Here is a 13,636-nt window from a genome sequence, read left to right as displayed (position 1 = left end):
AACATACGCTTCCTGGGGAACCTGAGCTACAGTGTTACCCTTCACGGTGTATCACAAAACAGCCACATTTCACTGAAACTCTCACTAACAAGATAAACCCAGCTTCTCAACGCCTCCTGCACCTGGACGACGCCCTCGATTAGTGGGATCGTCACCCAGATAAAATAGAGGAAAAGTTCAAGTCTGGCGGCGGCTGCAGGTTTCCGGTGCAGTCAAGCGAGGGTCCCCGAGGACGCAGCCCGGTGCCCACCCGACTCCCCGCCGGGACAGAGCCTGGGGCGGGGGGGACCCCTCGCCCACCGCGGCTGGAGTCTACACGGAGGCGGCGCAGGGACCCCCACCCGCGTCCACCGGGGCGGCCCCTCCGAGGCTGGGACCCCACGCGCGCGCGCCCAGGAGAGCACCCACCTGCTCCGGAGCCCGTGCGCGCAGCTCAGGCAGAAGGCCAGGCCCAGGGCGCACAGGAGGGCGCGGCCAGGCGCGGCCGGCTTCATGGCGGACCCGTGGGAGCCGCGCAGCGGGGGCCAAAGGCTCGGCTTCCAAACCCGCGGGGCAGACGGTGCAGCGCGTCCCTGAAACTGGACACATTTCCTTAAGCAGCTCCGTCAGCCCCGCCCACGAGGGGCTCCCGCCCACCAGCTCCCCGTCCCCGGCCCCGAGCCCGCCCGCCGCCCGCCGCCCGGAGCCTGCCAGCCGCACCCGCGATCCTGCCCACGCCGCTGCCCGGCTGTCCCGGCCGCCGCTGCCACCAGGCCTGATCGTTTCCGCCCCCGGCGACCAGCTCCGGACCCGCCCACGGCGGGCACGCCCTGCCGCCTACGGGGGCGCCCGGCTGGCAGACACGCCCCACGGCGCCCTGACGCTGCGACCCGACCCCAGACGCGCCCCCAGCCCGGAGGACACGCCCCCGGCCCGAGGACACGCCCCCAGCCCTGAGGACTTGTCCCGAGCCCCGAGGACACGCCCCCGGCCCGAGGACACGCCTCCAGCCCTGAGGACTTGTCCCGAGCCCCGAGGACACGCCCCCGGCCCCGAGGACACGCCCCCGGCCCGAGGACACGCCTCCAGCCCTGAGGACACGCCCCCAGCCCCGAGGACACGCCCCCAGCCCCCGGGTCCCTCCTCGCTGGTTTCCTGGAGAGGCTCTCCTTCCAGCCTGGCCACCCCGCTCGCCTGAAACTCATTAAAAGTTTGTGGAACTTCCCTTTTCCCCAAAATGACATCGCTGGGGGGCGGGGGGGGGCGGGGAGAGACGGCCCACTGAGCTCTGCCCATCTTGAGGTTCAAGGCCCAGTGCTGTGTGCTGGCTCCCAGCGCCCCGCCAAGCTGATGCCACCCCCCTCCTCCGCCTCACGCCACCCTGAGCACTCGGGGGTGATGTCTGCTTCCACGTGAATTCTGTGGCCCCGCCCGGCCTCAGTGGAGTAGAACATATTCTCCTGCTACAAGTGGGGGCACGGGAGCCACAGGGCAAACGTGGGGGACATGCGGGGAATGACAGCAAATAACTGGGAAGAGTAATGGCTAGCGTAAGTGAGGAGGCAGCAGTGAGACCTGGGGGGAGGGTGCCCTGTGCCTGGGGGGCGGGGGTGCAGGGTAACAGGAGCCAGGGGAAGCACAGACTCCCGGCCAAGCGGCGTGTGGGCGAGCAGCATCTGCAGGGGAATTCGTCAGATGCACGGCCATCCGGGCGAGCCAGTGTCCGCGTGCGGGGACCCGCGGTTCCTGCAGATCCGCACTGCGCTCCAGGAGGCAGGTCCAGGCCCTTTGGGGTCAGGACCCTGAGAGCCCAGGCAGGGTGCCTGCTAACTGGGTCCGAGGCCACATTCACTGGCGTCTCCAGACGCACAGCCCTGTCCTGCCAGAGGCCCAGGGGCCTCGGGGGGACTCTGGGTCAGGCTGTCCCCTTGGAGGGTCCAGGGTGCCCAGCCAGCAGGAGGGGCTGGTGCCCAGCGGGGGGGGGGGGGGGGGGGGGGCTGGTGCTCCCAGGTGGATCCTCTGGGTGTGATTCAGATTCTCCTGCTCCTACCTGGGTAACCTGGGAAGCGAACTGGCTTCTCTCAGCCGGGTTTCCTCACCTGTAGAGCAGGAACGCGGCGCGCTCTCATGGCTTAGAGTTGGGACTAGAGAGTGAGACGAAATCAGGCCCAACAGCTCTTCTGAGGTGGCATATAAAGGAATCTCTTACCCTCACTCTCTGGTGACAAATTTTAGACTCAAGACCAAGGACTCATCTCCAAATTTTTACCCAAAAGCCTATTCCTGACACGACTTCTGACCCCATCATAAAAGGCTTCAGAAAAGGAAAAGAAAAAAATGAGCTCATATAGGGCGCGGCTACGGTGTTTTGGCCAGGTTCAAGCCTCGGACTAATGAAAGGACAGGGTCCTCTCATTGCCACGTGCAAGTCCCAGCTGGAGGGCAGGGCCTCCCAGCACAATCATAGCCAACGGCTGTGGCTGTGAGCTTGAACCTATGGTCCGAACACGTGGCCACACGTGCCTTGTGCTAGAGTTCAGGTGCATGTAGTTGAGTAGGGTTGGAGCTCACGAGAATGCTGTAAACAACGTGATCACGCCCCTACTTTGCCTCGTGGCATCTGCTATAAAATAAAGACACGGCTTGTGGGCACTGGCGCTGTCTCCTCATCAGGTAGCAGCGTCCCACCGAGACCCAGCTTTCATTCTCTTGTCTGTCTTTCCTTAATCCTTTCACGCCCGCCCCCCCCCCCCCCCACTCAGTTTACCTTTGGCCGCAACATATGGCGCCCGACCAGGGACTGAGTTCTGCGACCAGGGACTGAGCTTGGCCGTAACAAGTAGCGCCAGAGCAGGCCCTTTGGCCGGAACATATGGCGCCCGACCAGGGACTGAGTTGGGGGGAGATAGAAAAGGTGGTCGGGTGAAAGGAGGCTCCAAGGCGCACGCAATGAGTAAGCTTAAAAAACGAAAGTAAGAAAATAGAGAGTAAGCTTAAAAAGCAAAAGTAAGAAGGCCTGAGTTTTGGCTGTAGGAACTGGCGTCAGACCACGGACTGAGTTTGGGGGAAATTTAAAAGTGGTCAGGTGAAAGGAGGCTCCAAGACGTGCGCAGAGAGTAAGCCTAAAGAAACAAAAATAAGAAAATAGAAAGTTAAGCTAAAAGCAGCCCGGTGCCCAACCGACTCTCCGCCGGGACAGAGCCTGGCGGGGGGGGGAGGGGGGGGGCAGCGCCCCCATATGAGCCCACCTCGGCTGGAATCTACATGGAGCAAAGTTAAGCTAAAAGCAGAAAGTAAGGTAGGGAGCTGAGGTTTGGTAATAGCTCGGTGTAAAACATAGGGCAGTGCTTAATTGAAGCATTTTAAAAATTTTTCTTGAGAGAATAAGTAAAAAAATAGACAAAAAATAAGGTAGAAAATCATAAGAAGTGGATCCCAAAAAGACAAAACAAAAAAGCGGTAGAAATAAGGGGTAGAAAATAAGAATTCTCTTAGGTTTTGTTAAGCTAAAGATAGGTAAGATAGAAATAAGCTGTAGGAATAGAGAAATAAGTAGAAGTGGAAGTAGAAAGAAGCTGTAGAAGTAAGAAATAAGTAGAAAATAAGCGATAGAAATAAGTGGTAGAAAAGAGATTTCTTAAGTTGTAGGCAGTAGAAATAGAGAAATAAGTAGAAAATAAGTGATAGAAATAAGCTGTAGAAGTAAGAAATAAGCGGTAGAAATAAGTGGTAGAAATAGAAAATAAGCAGCAAGAAGCAAGTGGTAGGAAGTAAGAAAATAAGAAGTAAACAGGAAGATATAAAATAAGGTAGAAATCTCCTGGGTTTTGTTTAAGCCCCTGTAAAGCAGCAGATGGCTGTGGTGGTTGATGTTTAAGCCAGTAATTTTTATTTTAGACTTAGATTGTAAGCTCTTGCGGCAGTTGCATTGTTTCTAGGCGTTGGTTATCTTTGTGTGACCTGAGAGTTCCCTGGGACTTTGGGTCTGTGTGAGACGCCAGACTCAGAGTGGGAAGTCTTCAGCTCTGCAGGCCATGCAGCCGCGGATAAAGAGTCTGAGAAGGGACCGGACTTCCACCGGCGTGGACGGGGCTGATTTGACTGGGACTGGTGCGGACTCAGGGTCAGGGTCAACCGTCCAAACAGCCTGATCCAGGGGACTGGTTTTGCATCAACGACATCTTTGCATCGGCGAGATATCAGCATGGAGTCAGCTGAAGAAGATGGCGACTGAGACCAAGCAGATGTTAGAGAAGCAAGTGGAAGCTATGCTAGCGTTGGTGAAGTGTCAGTTTTCTGTAAAATCTTGCGGAGTTAAACCTAAGGACTTTGGGTAAGATATACTGAAAATGTTAACATGTTTTGCATTGGTATTGCTTTATTAGCCAGAGTTTTGTTCTCTTGGTAACATTGCTGTTTATGGTTTTGTTAATAGCCAGAAGTCTGTTTTGGTGATGTTTTGAATAATTTATTTAGAGTTTTTTGGGTATTGTAAATAGGCGTGTTTAAAAACAAAAGTAAAGGGGGAGAGATGGGGCGCGGCTACAGTGTTTTGGCCATGATCAAGCCTCGGACTAATGAAAGGGACAGGGTCCTCTCATTGCCACGTGCAAGTCCCAGCTGGAGGGCAGGGCCCTCCCAGCACAATCATAGCCAACGGCTGTGGTTGTGAGCTTGAACCTACGGTCCGAACACGTGGCCCCACGTGCCTTGTGCTAGAGTTCAGGTGCATGTAGTTGAGTGGGGCTGAAACTCACGAGAACGCTGTAAACAACGTGATCACGCCCCTACTTTGCCTCGTGGCATCTGCTATAAAATGAAGACGCGGCTTGTGGGTGCCGACGCTGTCTCCTCATCAGGGAGCAGCGTCCCACCGAGACCCAGCTTTCATTCTCTTGTCTGTCTGTCCTTAATCCTTTCACCCCCCCCCCCACCCCGCTCCCACTCAGTTTACCTTTAGCCGCAACAAGCTCACTCTCACGTACGCACACATGTGCACACACACCGGCAGACACCACTGTGCACTCCCACATGATATTAGAAAGGACTTTACTTTGCAAAACTTGCCTCTAAACACTAAGTCGGCACCTGAGCATTAGTACCAGCCGAGCGGCCGTTCTGTAGAGCGCGCTGACTCTCGCATTAACAGTCAACCGGGCAGTTTACAAATATTTAGTGTTTTTAAAGGGTTTTGTATATGCTTCTTATTCCACACGCTTTTTCAAAAAGCATCGGAGGTGCCTTACCACGCATAAGCAAGGGGTGTGAATAGCTGCTGCGAGGGAAACCAGAGGCCGGAGAGTAAGAGCAGCAGCAGAGGCGGGCGGTTCTCTGATAGTCAGGCCGAGAGCCCGGACCCCACAGCAGCACGTGTGAGCTCCCACCTGACCCCACACAGCCCGAGCAGTGAGAGGCCGGGCACGATCGACCCAGGTTTGCAGGCGAGGAGGCTGTCACCAGGGCTTCACCGATCTTCGCAAGGAAGGGCAGGCAGGGGCCAGGCCTGATTTCCTGACTGCTAGCCCCGTGCCGCGTTTCTGATGCCTGGGATGCCGGGTGCCCACTGAACCCCGCCTGTCGTGAGGTTCAAGTCCCTGTGCTGTGCGCTGGCTCCCAGCACCCTGCTGAGCTGATGCCACCCCCCGCCCTCCCCCTCCCGTCTCCATGAGAGGGCTTCTCAGTGAGCATCGAATCCAGGCTTTCAGCACGAAAACCGACCACCCAGTTCCCCAGATTCCAGGCCTGGTCAGGCCCCGCTGAGTGCACTTTGGGGTTAGGTACGTGAAGGCAGATCATGAACCCAAGGTCACCGTTACAGGGAGCGACGTTTAGGCCTCAATAAAGACCCTGCTAACAACAGGGCCGTCTATGCCCAGACTGTGCTGGGCGCCCGAGGGCGGCGGCACGGTGGGCAGGAGCTCCCACCCCTGCAGCAGCTCCGACAGGCTGGCCAACCTGCCAGGGCGGCTGGGCGGGGGCTCCCGGCCTCCACTGCCTCTGCTTCCCCCTCCTCCAGATTTTAGGGAGACTTTTTTTGTGCCTTTTCTTACAAACGTTTTGCTCTGTGTAAATATAGCAAACAAATATTGGGTTAAGAAACCAATTGGGTACATTTACATAATGGAACACTGCTGCAGCCCTCGGCTGTAAAAAAGGAAGGGACCGCCCCGCCCCCCCAACAGCGTGGAGGGACCTGGAGACTCCACCAAGTGAAATCAGGAGAGAGAGAGAGACCCACAGGACCCACCCACATGTGGAATCCAAGGGACAAACGAACAGAAAAACATAGGCTCTTTCCATTTAGGTCCACAGTGCAGTCCCCACTGCTGTCCTCACTGTCACTGTCACAGAAACGCCGAGCCGATGGCCTGCGGCTGCTCTCCAGCCAGTGCCCGGCCAGGTAGTTGCTCGTGGTAATTGATGCCTCCGTCGACAGGGGGTGTCTGCTGACATAGCGGGGTGCCTGTTGAGATAGGGGTGCCTTGTTATGATACTGGGGGCACCTTCATTATAGCAGGGCACCTGTCGCAATCGTGGGGACCCGTCACAGCAGCGGTTGCCTTACACCAGGGGTCCTCAAACTTTTTAAACGGGGGGCCAGTTCACTGTCCCTCAGACCGTTGGAGGGCCGGACTATAGTTTAAAAAAAAAACCTATGAACAAATTCCTATGCCCACTGCACATATCTTATTTTGAAGTAAAAAAACAAAATGGGAACAAATACAATATTTGTATTTGCATGTGGTCCGTGGGCCGTAGTTTGAGAACCCCTGCCTTACACGGTACTGGGGTGCATGTCGCAATGCTGGGGTGTCTGTTGCAAGACTAGGGTGCCCATCAGAGTAGTGGCTGTCTGTTGGAAAGTGGGGCGCTTGCCACGATCCTGGGGTGCATGTCGCAATGCTGGGGTGTCTGTTGCAAGACTAGGGTGCCCATCAGAGTAGTGGCTGTCTGTTGGAAAGTGGGGTGCTTGCCACGATCCTGGGGTGCCTGCTGCCTTAGTGGGTGCCTCTGCCTGTGTTTCTCGTGATGGTGAATCTAGACATTTTGCTGGTGATGGTGTGAGCAGCTGATGGAAACACAAGCACGGGGCGGGAACGTGAAGGGAAGGGCCCTGCAGAGCCGTCCTCGCTCCCTGGGTGGGCCTGGCACAGGCCCAGGTGAGGCCCCGGGTGCCCAGGCCGGCACCTCCAGACCCTCCCACCCCAGGGAGACCCTCTGCGTGAGCCAGGCCAGGGGCTCCCACATCACATCACGTGGGAGGCTCTGCGAAGGGAATCTCGCGCTCTAACCCGTCACAACAACCCCCTTCACAGAAGCGCTAACGAGTCAACTTACAAAAACCTCCACTCCTTCCACCGCAGAAGCTTCCTCCTCCCCCGCAGATGGAGGACGCGGGCCCTGCGGGTGCAGCTGGGCTCCCCCAGTTCCTGCCCCTCCGGCCTCAGTTCCTCTTCCTTGGGCGCCTGGCCCTCCTCGCCACCCGCTCCCCAGACCCACGGCTCGTGCCGTGGACATGCTGCCTGGCTTCCCCTGCCCGGGCCTCTGGGAGCTTTTCAGCTGGAAGGACAACCAGAACCTCATGGCAAAGTCCTGGGCTTCCTCCCAGCCCTGCCCGGCCTCGCCTGCCCCGAGAGGGAGCCTCCTCCCGCGCCCTGGGTGGCTGGGCCTGCTGAGGTCGCGGGGCCGCCGTGGCTGCCTGTCTCACCTGGGATGCCCACGGCGAGGACCCAGCCAGCAGCCGTGGGGAAGCAGGACCCGCAGGCCAGGCTCATGGGCAGGCCCTGGAGAGCTGGGAGCTGGCAGCCCCGCTCACAGGTGCCCCACCCCCACCTCCAACTCTCCCCTCTGAGGCCCCGACACCGCAAACCAGAACCAGGCCGCCCTGTGTGCCCCACTGAACCACGAGGCGGCCACTGGCTGCCCCGCAGGAGGTGGGGTGGTCTTTCCACGGCTTCAGGAGCTGGGACTGTGGTTCCGATGGAAGGAACTAATCAGGGGCAGGCACGGAGGCCGGAAGCCTTGGGGAGCAGCTGTTCTGAGCAGTGTGCGCGTGTCACGTAACTACGAGACACAACTGAACTCTGAGGACGCCACCTCCGGACACAGGGACTGAAAGCAACGGGAGAGAACTGTCGGGGCGTCTCTGAGGCCAAGAGGACGCCCTCAGGTCCCACTTGTTCGCCATCACGCGTGTTGTCAGTGGGAGGCTAAACGAGTAACCGCAAAGGAGGAAGGAGGTGAATGCAGCTGGGAGGCCTCCGGCTCACAGAAACACACAAAACCCAACATGACAGAAGCCAGGGAACAGGAAAAACGAAGTAAGAGTCTTGTGCTAAATTTGCATTGCAAATCTCAGTAGTAATCATACATTTTCTACAAAAAGAAAGAACAAAAACAGCCAAACAAGAAGGCTTACTCCCCCCCTCGCCTCTGACCGTCCTGGTCCCGGGGACCAGCTGAAGGCCACAGCACCGGACCGAGGCCTCTGGCGCACCCTCACCCCCTGGACCAGGGCTCCTGGAGCCACGTGCAGGCCGAGCCCGGAGCCCAGGGCGCAGCAGAGCGGGAGGTGGCCACGTGCCAGCCCGCCCGGCTCACCCCACGCTCCTTTGAAGAAGGAGCACGTAGCATTTAGACTAAGTGGAGTCCCCTCTTTAATCTGTGGCCAATTAAATGCTTGAAAAGAGATGAAGGGGAGATGCAAAGATATATGCAAAGATATATGCAAATAAGACCAAACGAGAAAGCCCTTTCATCCTGAATTTATTCATAAATGTCAGTGTGAACTCTGATGTGTCTCCCTTAAACCAAACCAAACGTGTGTGTTGATGGATGTGGAATCGGAGGCGAACATATTACGATACAAAAAGGGATCCTTTCTTAAATGACAGAGGCACATTGATAAAGCAGCCCTCAAATTAGAGCATCAAACAACCCAAAGCACAGCACACAGACACGCGGACCGAGGCCAGAGTGTATGATTACTACTGAGATTCGAAATGCAAAATATTTATTTTGTAATTAATTAGTATGTAGGGCCCATTATGCATGATCCAAAAGTCAGAGTCCAGTAATCCAAAACTTACATATACAAAATTAGGAAGGAAGATGCATTTTTCTTGGAAGATCATCTGTGGCTTCAATCTAATTCTCCTGTGATCCAAAAAAGATTAAGAACAGCTGAAACAGTAATTTCTTTCTGAGCTATTTTGATCACCATCAAAACTGAAGGGATAAGACTCATTTGAGGTATTTGTTCTTCTAACACTTCAGTAAATGATTTGTTCAAACAAGCAATTACATGAAACAATAAAACCAAGTTTTTGACCTAGGATAGACTCAACATGATGGGTAAGGCCTGTTTCACATTCAGTAGAAGTAGTAGTTAGTAGAGTAGAAGGGGAGAAGAGCCCAAGTTAGCAAAAAAATTTTTAAAAATGAACCAATGGTCATAAACTACAGCAATTCTATCTCAAACAAGAACGACACTGTTTATTTATAGAGGTAGCTTGTGTATAAGAACATAACACTTGGACAGTTAAAAGTTTCTCCTCTTTGGATGAAATCTGCATAAGGCTTTAGAGATGACCAACAGTTACTCTCGCAGGTGTTCTAACAACTGCTGGCTTTCGATGATCCTTTAGTAGGAAACCACACCTGAGTCCAAAGTCAGATTCTGTGTTTAAGGGGAGAGTTGATTCAAACTTGACCCTCGTTTTGTATTACTTGGATCACTGCAAAAACATCTAGGGATCAGGGCAAATGCCTGGCCAAGGTGAAAGGTGTCAGGACGTTTTGAATGTGATACAATTTATTTGAGAGGTCCTTGAAAGTTCACGTGCAGAAGGTCTGGCAGTTTTTTGGGTTTTTTTTGCAGGTAGGAAATGCCTTTATTATTGGCCTGGATTCATTCACTATGTCGTGTCCCACGCGGATCACGTGTCCAGAAGAAGCCACCTGGTGCACGCAACTCCTTCCTGGCTACAGCTGCCCCTCCAGTCAACACCAGGCCTCTGCCTATCACAGTAGGGAACCAACCCCACCATCCCACGAGTTCATGCCTGAGGCACGGAGGGACAAGAATGTCCCAGGATCAGAACCTCAGTTCCTCCCCCATCTTGGCCAGGAGGTTCTGTGGAGGACAAGGCCAGAGCCTGGACAATCAGTCACTTTTTGGTTTCATGATCATTTAAAAAACAGAAAAGACAAACATTTCAGTCTTTAAAAAAATAGGAGTCTGAGGAGAGAGGCTGGAGTCCTCTGTCTGGGGAATCCCCCCTGAGGCTCAAGCAGCCACATCCCTTGAGGTCTGCAGACCCGGCCACGGTGCCCCGGGTCCTGTCCCCTCACTGGCCTGAGCCACAGGGCCAGTGGGAGGTGCTTCCAGACAGCAGCATGTCTCGAATCAGCGTCTCCATGGGCGTCTTGCCCACTACGCGCATGAAGAACAGCTGGGAGGTGAGGGAGGCAGGGACGGCACGCAGGGCGGGAGCCACAGCAGCAGGTGCCTGAAGCGCTGGGGTTGGGACGGGGACTGGGCCCGCAGTCCTCAGTGAGGGCCACCTGTGCCTTCTCCTGGAGGCTCCCCACATGCGCTGGATCTGAAGGCCACAGGCATCAGGTGTGAGCAGCGCCATGGCCTGGAGGCAGCCATATTCTGGGGAGTCGACCTGCAGGTGGCCCAGCTTGTCCACCTGCTCCTGGAAGGCGCGCACCGGATCCATGAAGGCCACGGCTCGGTCCGCGGCCATGGGTGTAGCGTGCGGGCCAGCTGCGGCCGGCAGCGCGCTGTGTGCAGGGGCAGCGCGGCCTGCGTGGCCTTCAGCAGGAACAGCTCGCTCCAGCTGGTCGGCGATGGGCAGGTCTAGGAAGAAGGGCGCGTGGCACTCCCACTCCACTGTGCTCAACAGCAGCCGTGCAGCCAGCTCACACACCTTGTCGATTCCCAGCACTGCGCCCACTGAACCGCTACTTCAGCCAAAGCGCCCCCAGCTGTGGCCGGCAGCGTTGCCCCATTTTGCTTCCATTAAAAATGTCTGTGTATTTGCAACCCTCAGCCACCGGCTTCCACCAGCGGAGGCAGCCTGAGCCCTGGGACTCCCCTGAGAGGAAAGGGACGCTGGCCTGGGCGGGGAGGGGCCCGGATGCTGAGACCGCTCCCCTAGGGTCGCCCTGGCTCAGCCTGACTAGCTCACGCTGGCACCGGCAAAGCCCCCTGGGCCACAGCATCAGCCACCAAACAGGAGCAGAGAAGCCGGCCTCAGCGGGTCTCCCCGTGCTGTGCGCCTCCTCCTCATCCAGAGGGAGCCACCGAGGCGGAGGGGAGGGGAGGGCGGTGCGCGGTGCGGTCTCACTAGGCGCCTCCCAAAGCCAGTGCTGGGTGTTCGGGTGGATTTTGGACGAGAGGTCCAGCTCGTTCTTCCAAGAACACACCGTCCAGTGGCTCTTCCCGTTCCCAACAACAGGATTGCAACTGAAGCTAACACTCCATTTCTCCCCCCGCAGATGGGCACACCGTCCGCAGGCCGGAGGCACTGGGCTGGGCCTGGGAGCAGGTGCTGCACCCGAGGTGGGTGTGGAAACCACAGCATCGGGAGGGATCTGTCTTGTCCCCACAGGTAGGGAGACACAGGGACCAGCAGCAGGATGAGAGCTGAGGGTCCGGATGGCGGATGGCGAGGCCGGGGCACGAGGGCTGAGAACGGCAGGGCATGCGTGTTCCCAGCCAGTCCCCCGGGCCCTGCGGAACGTGAGGTCACTGCAGTTCTGCCCGGGCCACTGCTCCTCCTGCACCGCACACCCCACCCCTTCCAACCTGCAGGGTTTTCAGTAAACACTGTACCTGCATTTCCTCAACACGAAGGCTGTGCTGACCGCCCCGCGTCCACCCGCATGGCCCCCTCCGAGGCTGGGACCCTCTGCAGCTCCCACCACCCGCCCAGGACGCCTGGGAGCCTGGCCAGCCAGCGGGACCCCACCACGCGCCCAGGAGAGCACCCACCTCCTCCGGAGCCCATGTGCGCAGCTCAGGCACAAGCCCAGGCCAAGGGCCCACAGGAGGAGTCGGCCAGGAGCTGCCGGCTTCATCACGGAGCCCGGGGGAGCCACGCAGTGGGGGCCAAAGGCTCGGCTTCCAAAGCCCACGGGGCAGACGGTCCAGCTGGCCCTGGGTGTCCCTGAAACTGGACACATTTCCTTAAGCGCCGGCCAGTGGAGGCGAGCAGCTCCGTCAGTTCCCGCTGACCAGACCCCCGCTGCTCATCCCCCGCCTGAGCCGGCCTTCCTGAGTGGACCACAAGCCCAGACCCCACCAGCAGCGCCCGCGTCCCTGCCAGCACTGCTACCCCCACCGCTCCTCCTGCCTCATTGTTACAGGAGCCTGGGTCCTCCTGGGACATCTGTGCTTAGAGGCCAGTCCTGTGCCTGTGGCCACAGGGGAGCCACCGCTGCTGGGCCTTTCAAAGCCAGGAAACGCGTTTCATTGGTTTGGTTTGGTTTCAGGGAGACACATCAGAGTTCACACTGACATTTATGAATAAATTCAGGATGAAAGGGCTTTCTCATTTGGTCTTATTTGCATATATCGTTGCGTCTCCCCTTCATCTCTTTTCAAGCATTTAATTGGCCACAGATTAAAGAGGGGACTCTACTTAGTCTAAATGCTATGTGCTCCTTCTTCAAACACCGCCAGTCATTCCAGTCATTTCCCCTGCCCTTGGCCCGGGAGCTAATTAGACCTCAGGGTAGTTTACCTGGACCTGATCCAGGTGAGGCTCACCTTGTCCGGACCAGCTCGCCGAGACTGTGTCCCAGGTGCAATGCCGTCCTCATGTTGGGAAGCCTGTGCTGTGGGTGGTCGCTGGGCTCGGCACGGCGTGAACCTGTGCACCTGTGTGTTCATACAGCCTCGCACGGGCAGGGGACACGTGACGAGTGGGTCGTGGGACGAGAAGAGGCTGCGTCCTGCTGGACCAGCAGCAGACGAGAGCGAGGGCCCGGGTGGCGGATGGCGAGGCCGGGGCACGAGGGCTGAGAACGGCAGGGCATGCGTGTCCCCAGCCAGTCCCCCGGGCCCTGCGGACGTGAGGTCACTGCAGTTCTGCCGGGGCCGCTGCTCCTCCTGCACCGCACACCCCACCCCTTCCAACCTGCAGGGTTTTCAGTAAACACTGTACCTGCATTTCCTCTTCCTCGGGACTTCAACATGTCCTTCTCTAGCTTTATGGTAAGAATGCAGCGTATAAGACATAACATACAACAGTATGTGTTAATGGTTTAAGGCTATTTAAGACTAACAGTAGGCTGTTAGCAGTTAAGTTTTGGGGGAGTCGAAAGTTACACACAAATTTTTGACTGTGTGGGGCTTGGCGCCCCTAACCCCATGTTGTTTAAGGGTAAACTGTACAGTATATACAGGTATCAAGTCATTAGGTTGTACACCTGAAACTAATACAACGTTATATGTCAATTATATCTCAATAAAAAAAGAAGTAAATCCTGAACTACATCCATCAAAGCACAACTCCTGCTTCATCTTTCTCTTGAAACGACCCCTTCACCCATTCCCGGTTCCTGGTCTGAGCTCTGCCTTCGCTCGCGCGCTGGGTGGCGGTGGGGCTGTCTGCACCCGAGGCCATCGAGCAGCATTGCTGGC

The 13,636-nt window shown here is 56.8% G+C and overlaps 1 protein-coding gene and 1 pseudogene across 2 annotated transcripts in view; both read right to left on the bottom strand.

Annotated features, from left to right (window-relative positions):
* Positions 1–837, bottom strand: part of RNASET2 (ribonuclease T2) — a 7,891-nt gene extending 7,054 nt beyond the window's left edge. Inside the window, exons 1-2 of one of the 2 annotated variants that reach the window (XM_070419159.1) lie at positions 700–837; positions 409–572 (exon numbers count right to left, since the gene is read on the bottom strand). In XM_070419159.1, the coding sequence (XP_070275260.1) occupies positions 409–494 (86 nt within the window). In that variant the 5' untranslated portion in view covers positions 495–572; positions 700–837. Of the gene's footprint in view, positions 1–408; positions 579–699 lie in introns of both variants that reach the window. The other variant, XM_070419158.1, reaches the window with a different exon arrangement.
* A 9,491-nt stretch (positions 838–10,328) lies between these two features.
* On the bottom strand, positions 10,329–11,999 carry LOC139012805 (nuclear receptor subfamily 2 group F member 6 pseudogene; annotated as a pseudogene).
* Between the last annotated feature and the right edge of the window lie 1,637 nt (positions 12,000–13,636).

This window comes from Myotis yumanensis, unplaced genomic scaffold (genome assembly GCF_028538775.1).
Source record: "Myotis yumanensis isolate MYYU_CA2020_CCGP unplaced genomic scaffold, mMyoYum1.0.hap1 SCAF_6, whole genome shotgun sequence".
NCBI lineage: Eukaryota > Metazoa > Chordata > Mammalia > Chiroptera > Vespertilionidae > Myotis > Myotis yumanensis.
This window is presented reverse-complemented; position numbering and strand designations above follow the sequence as displayed.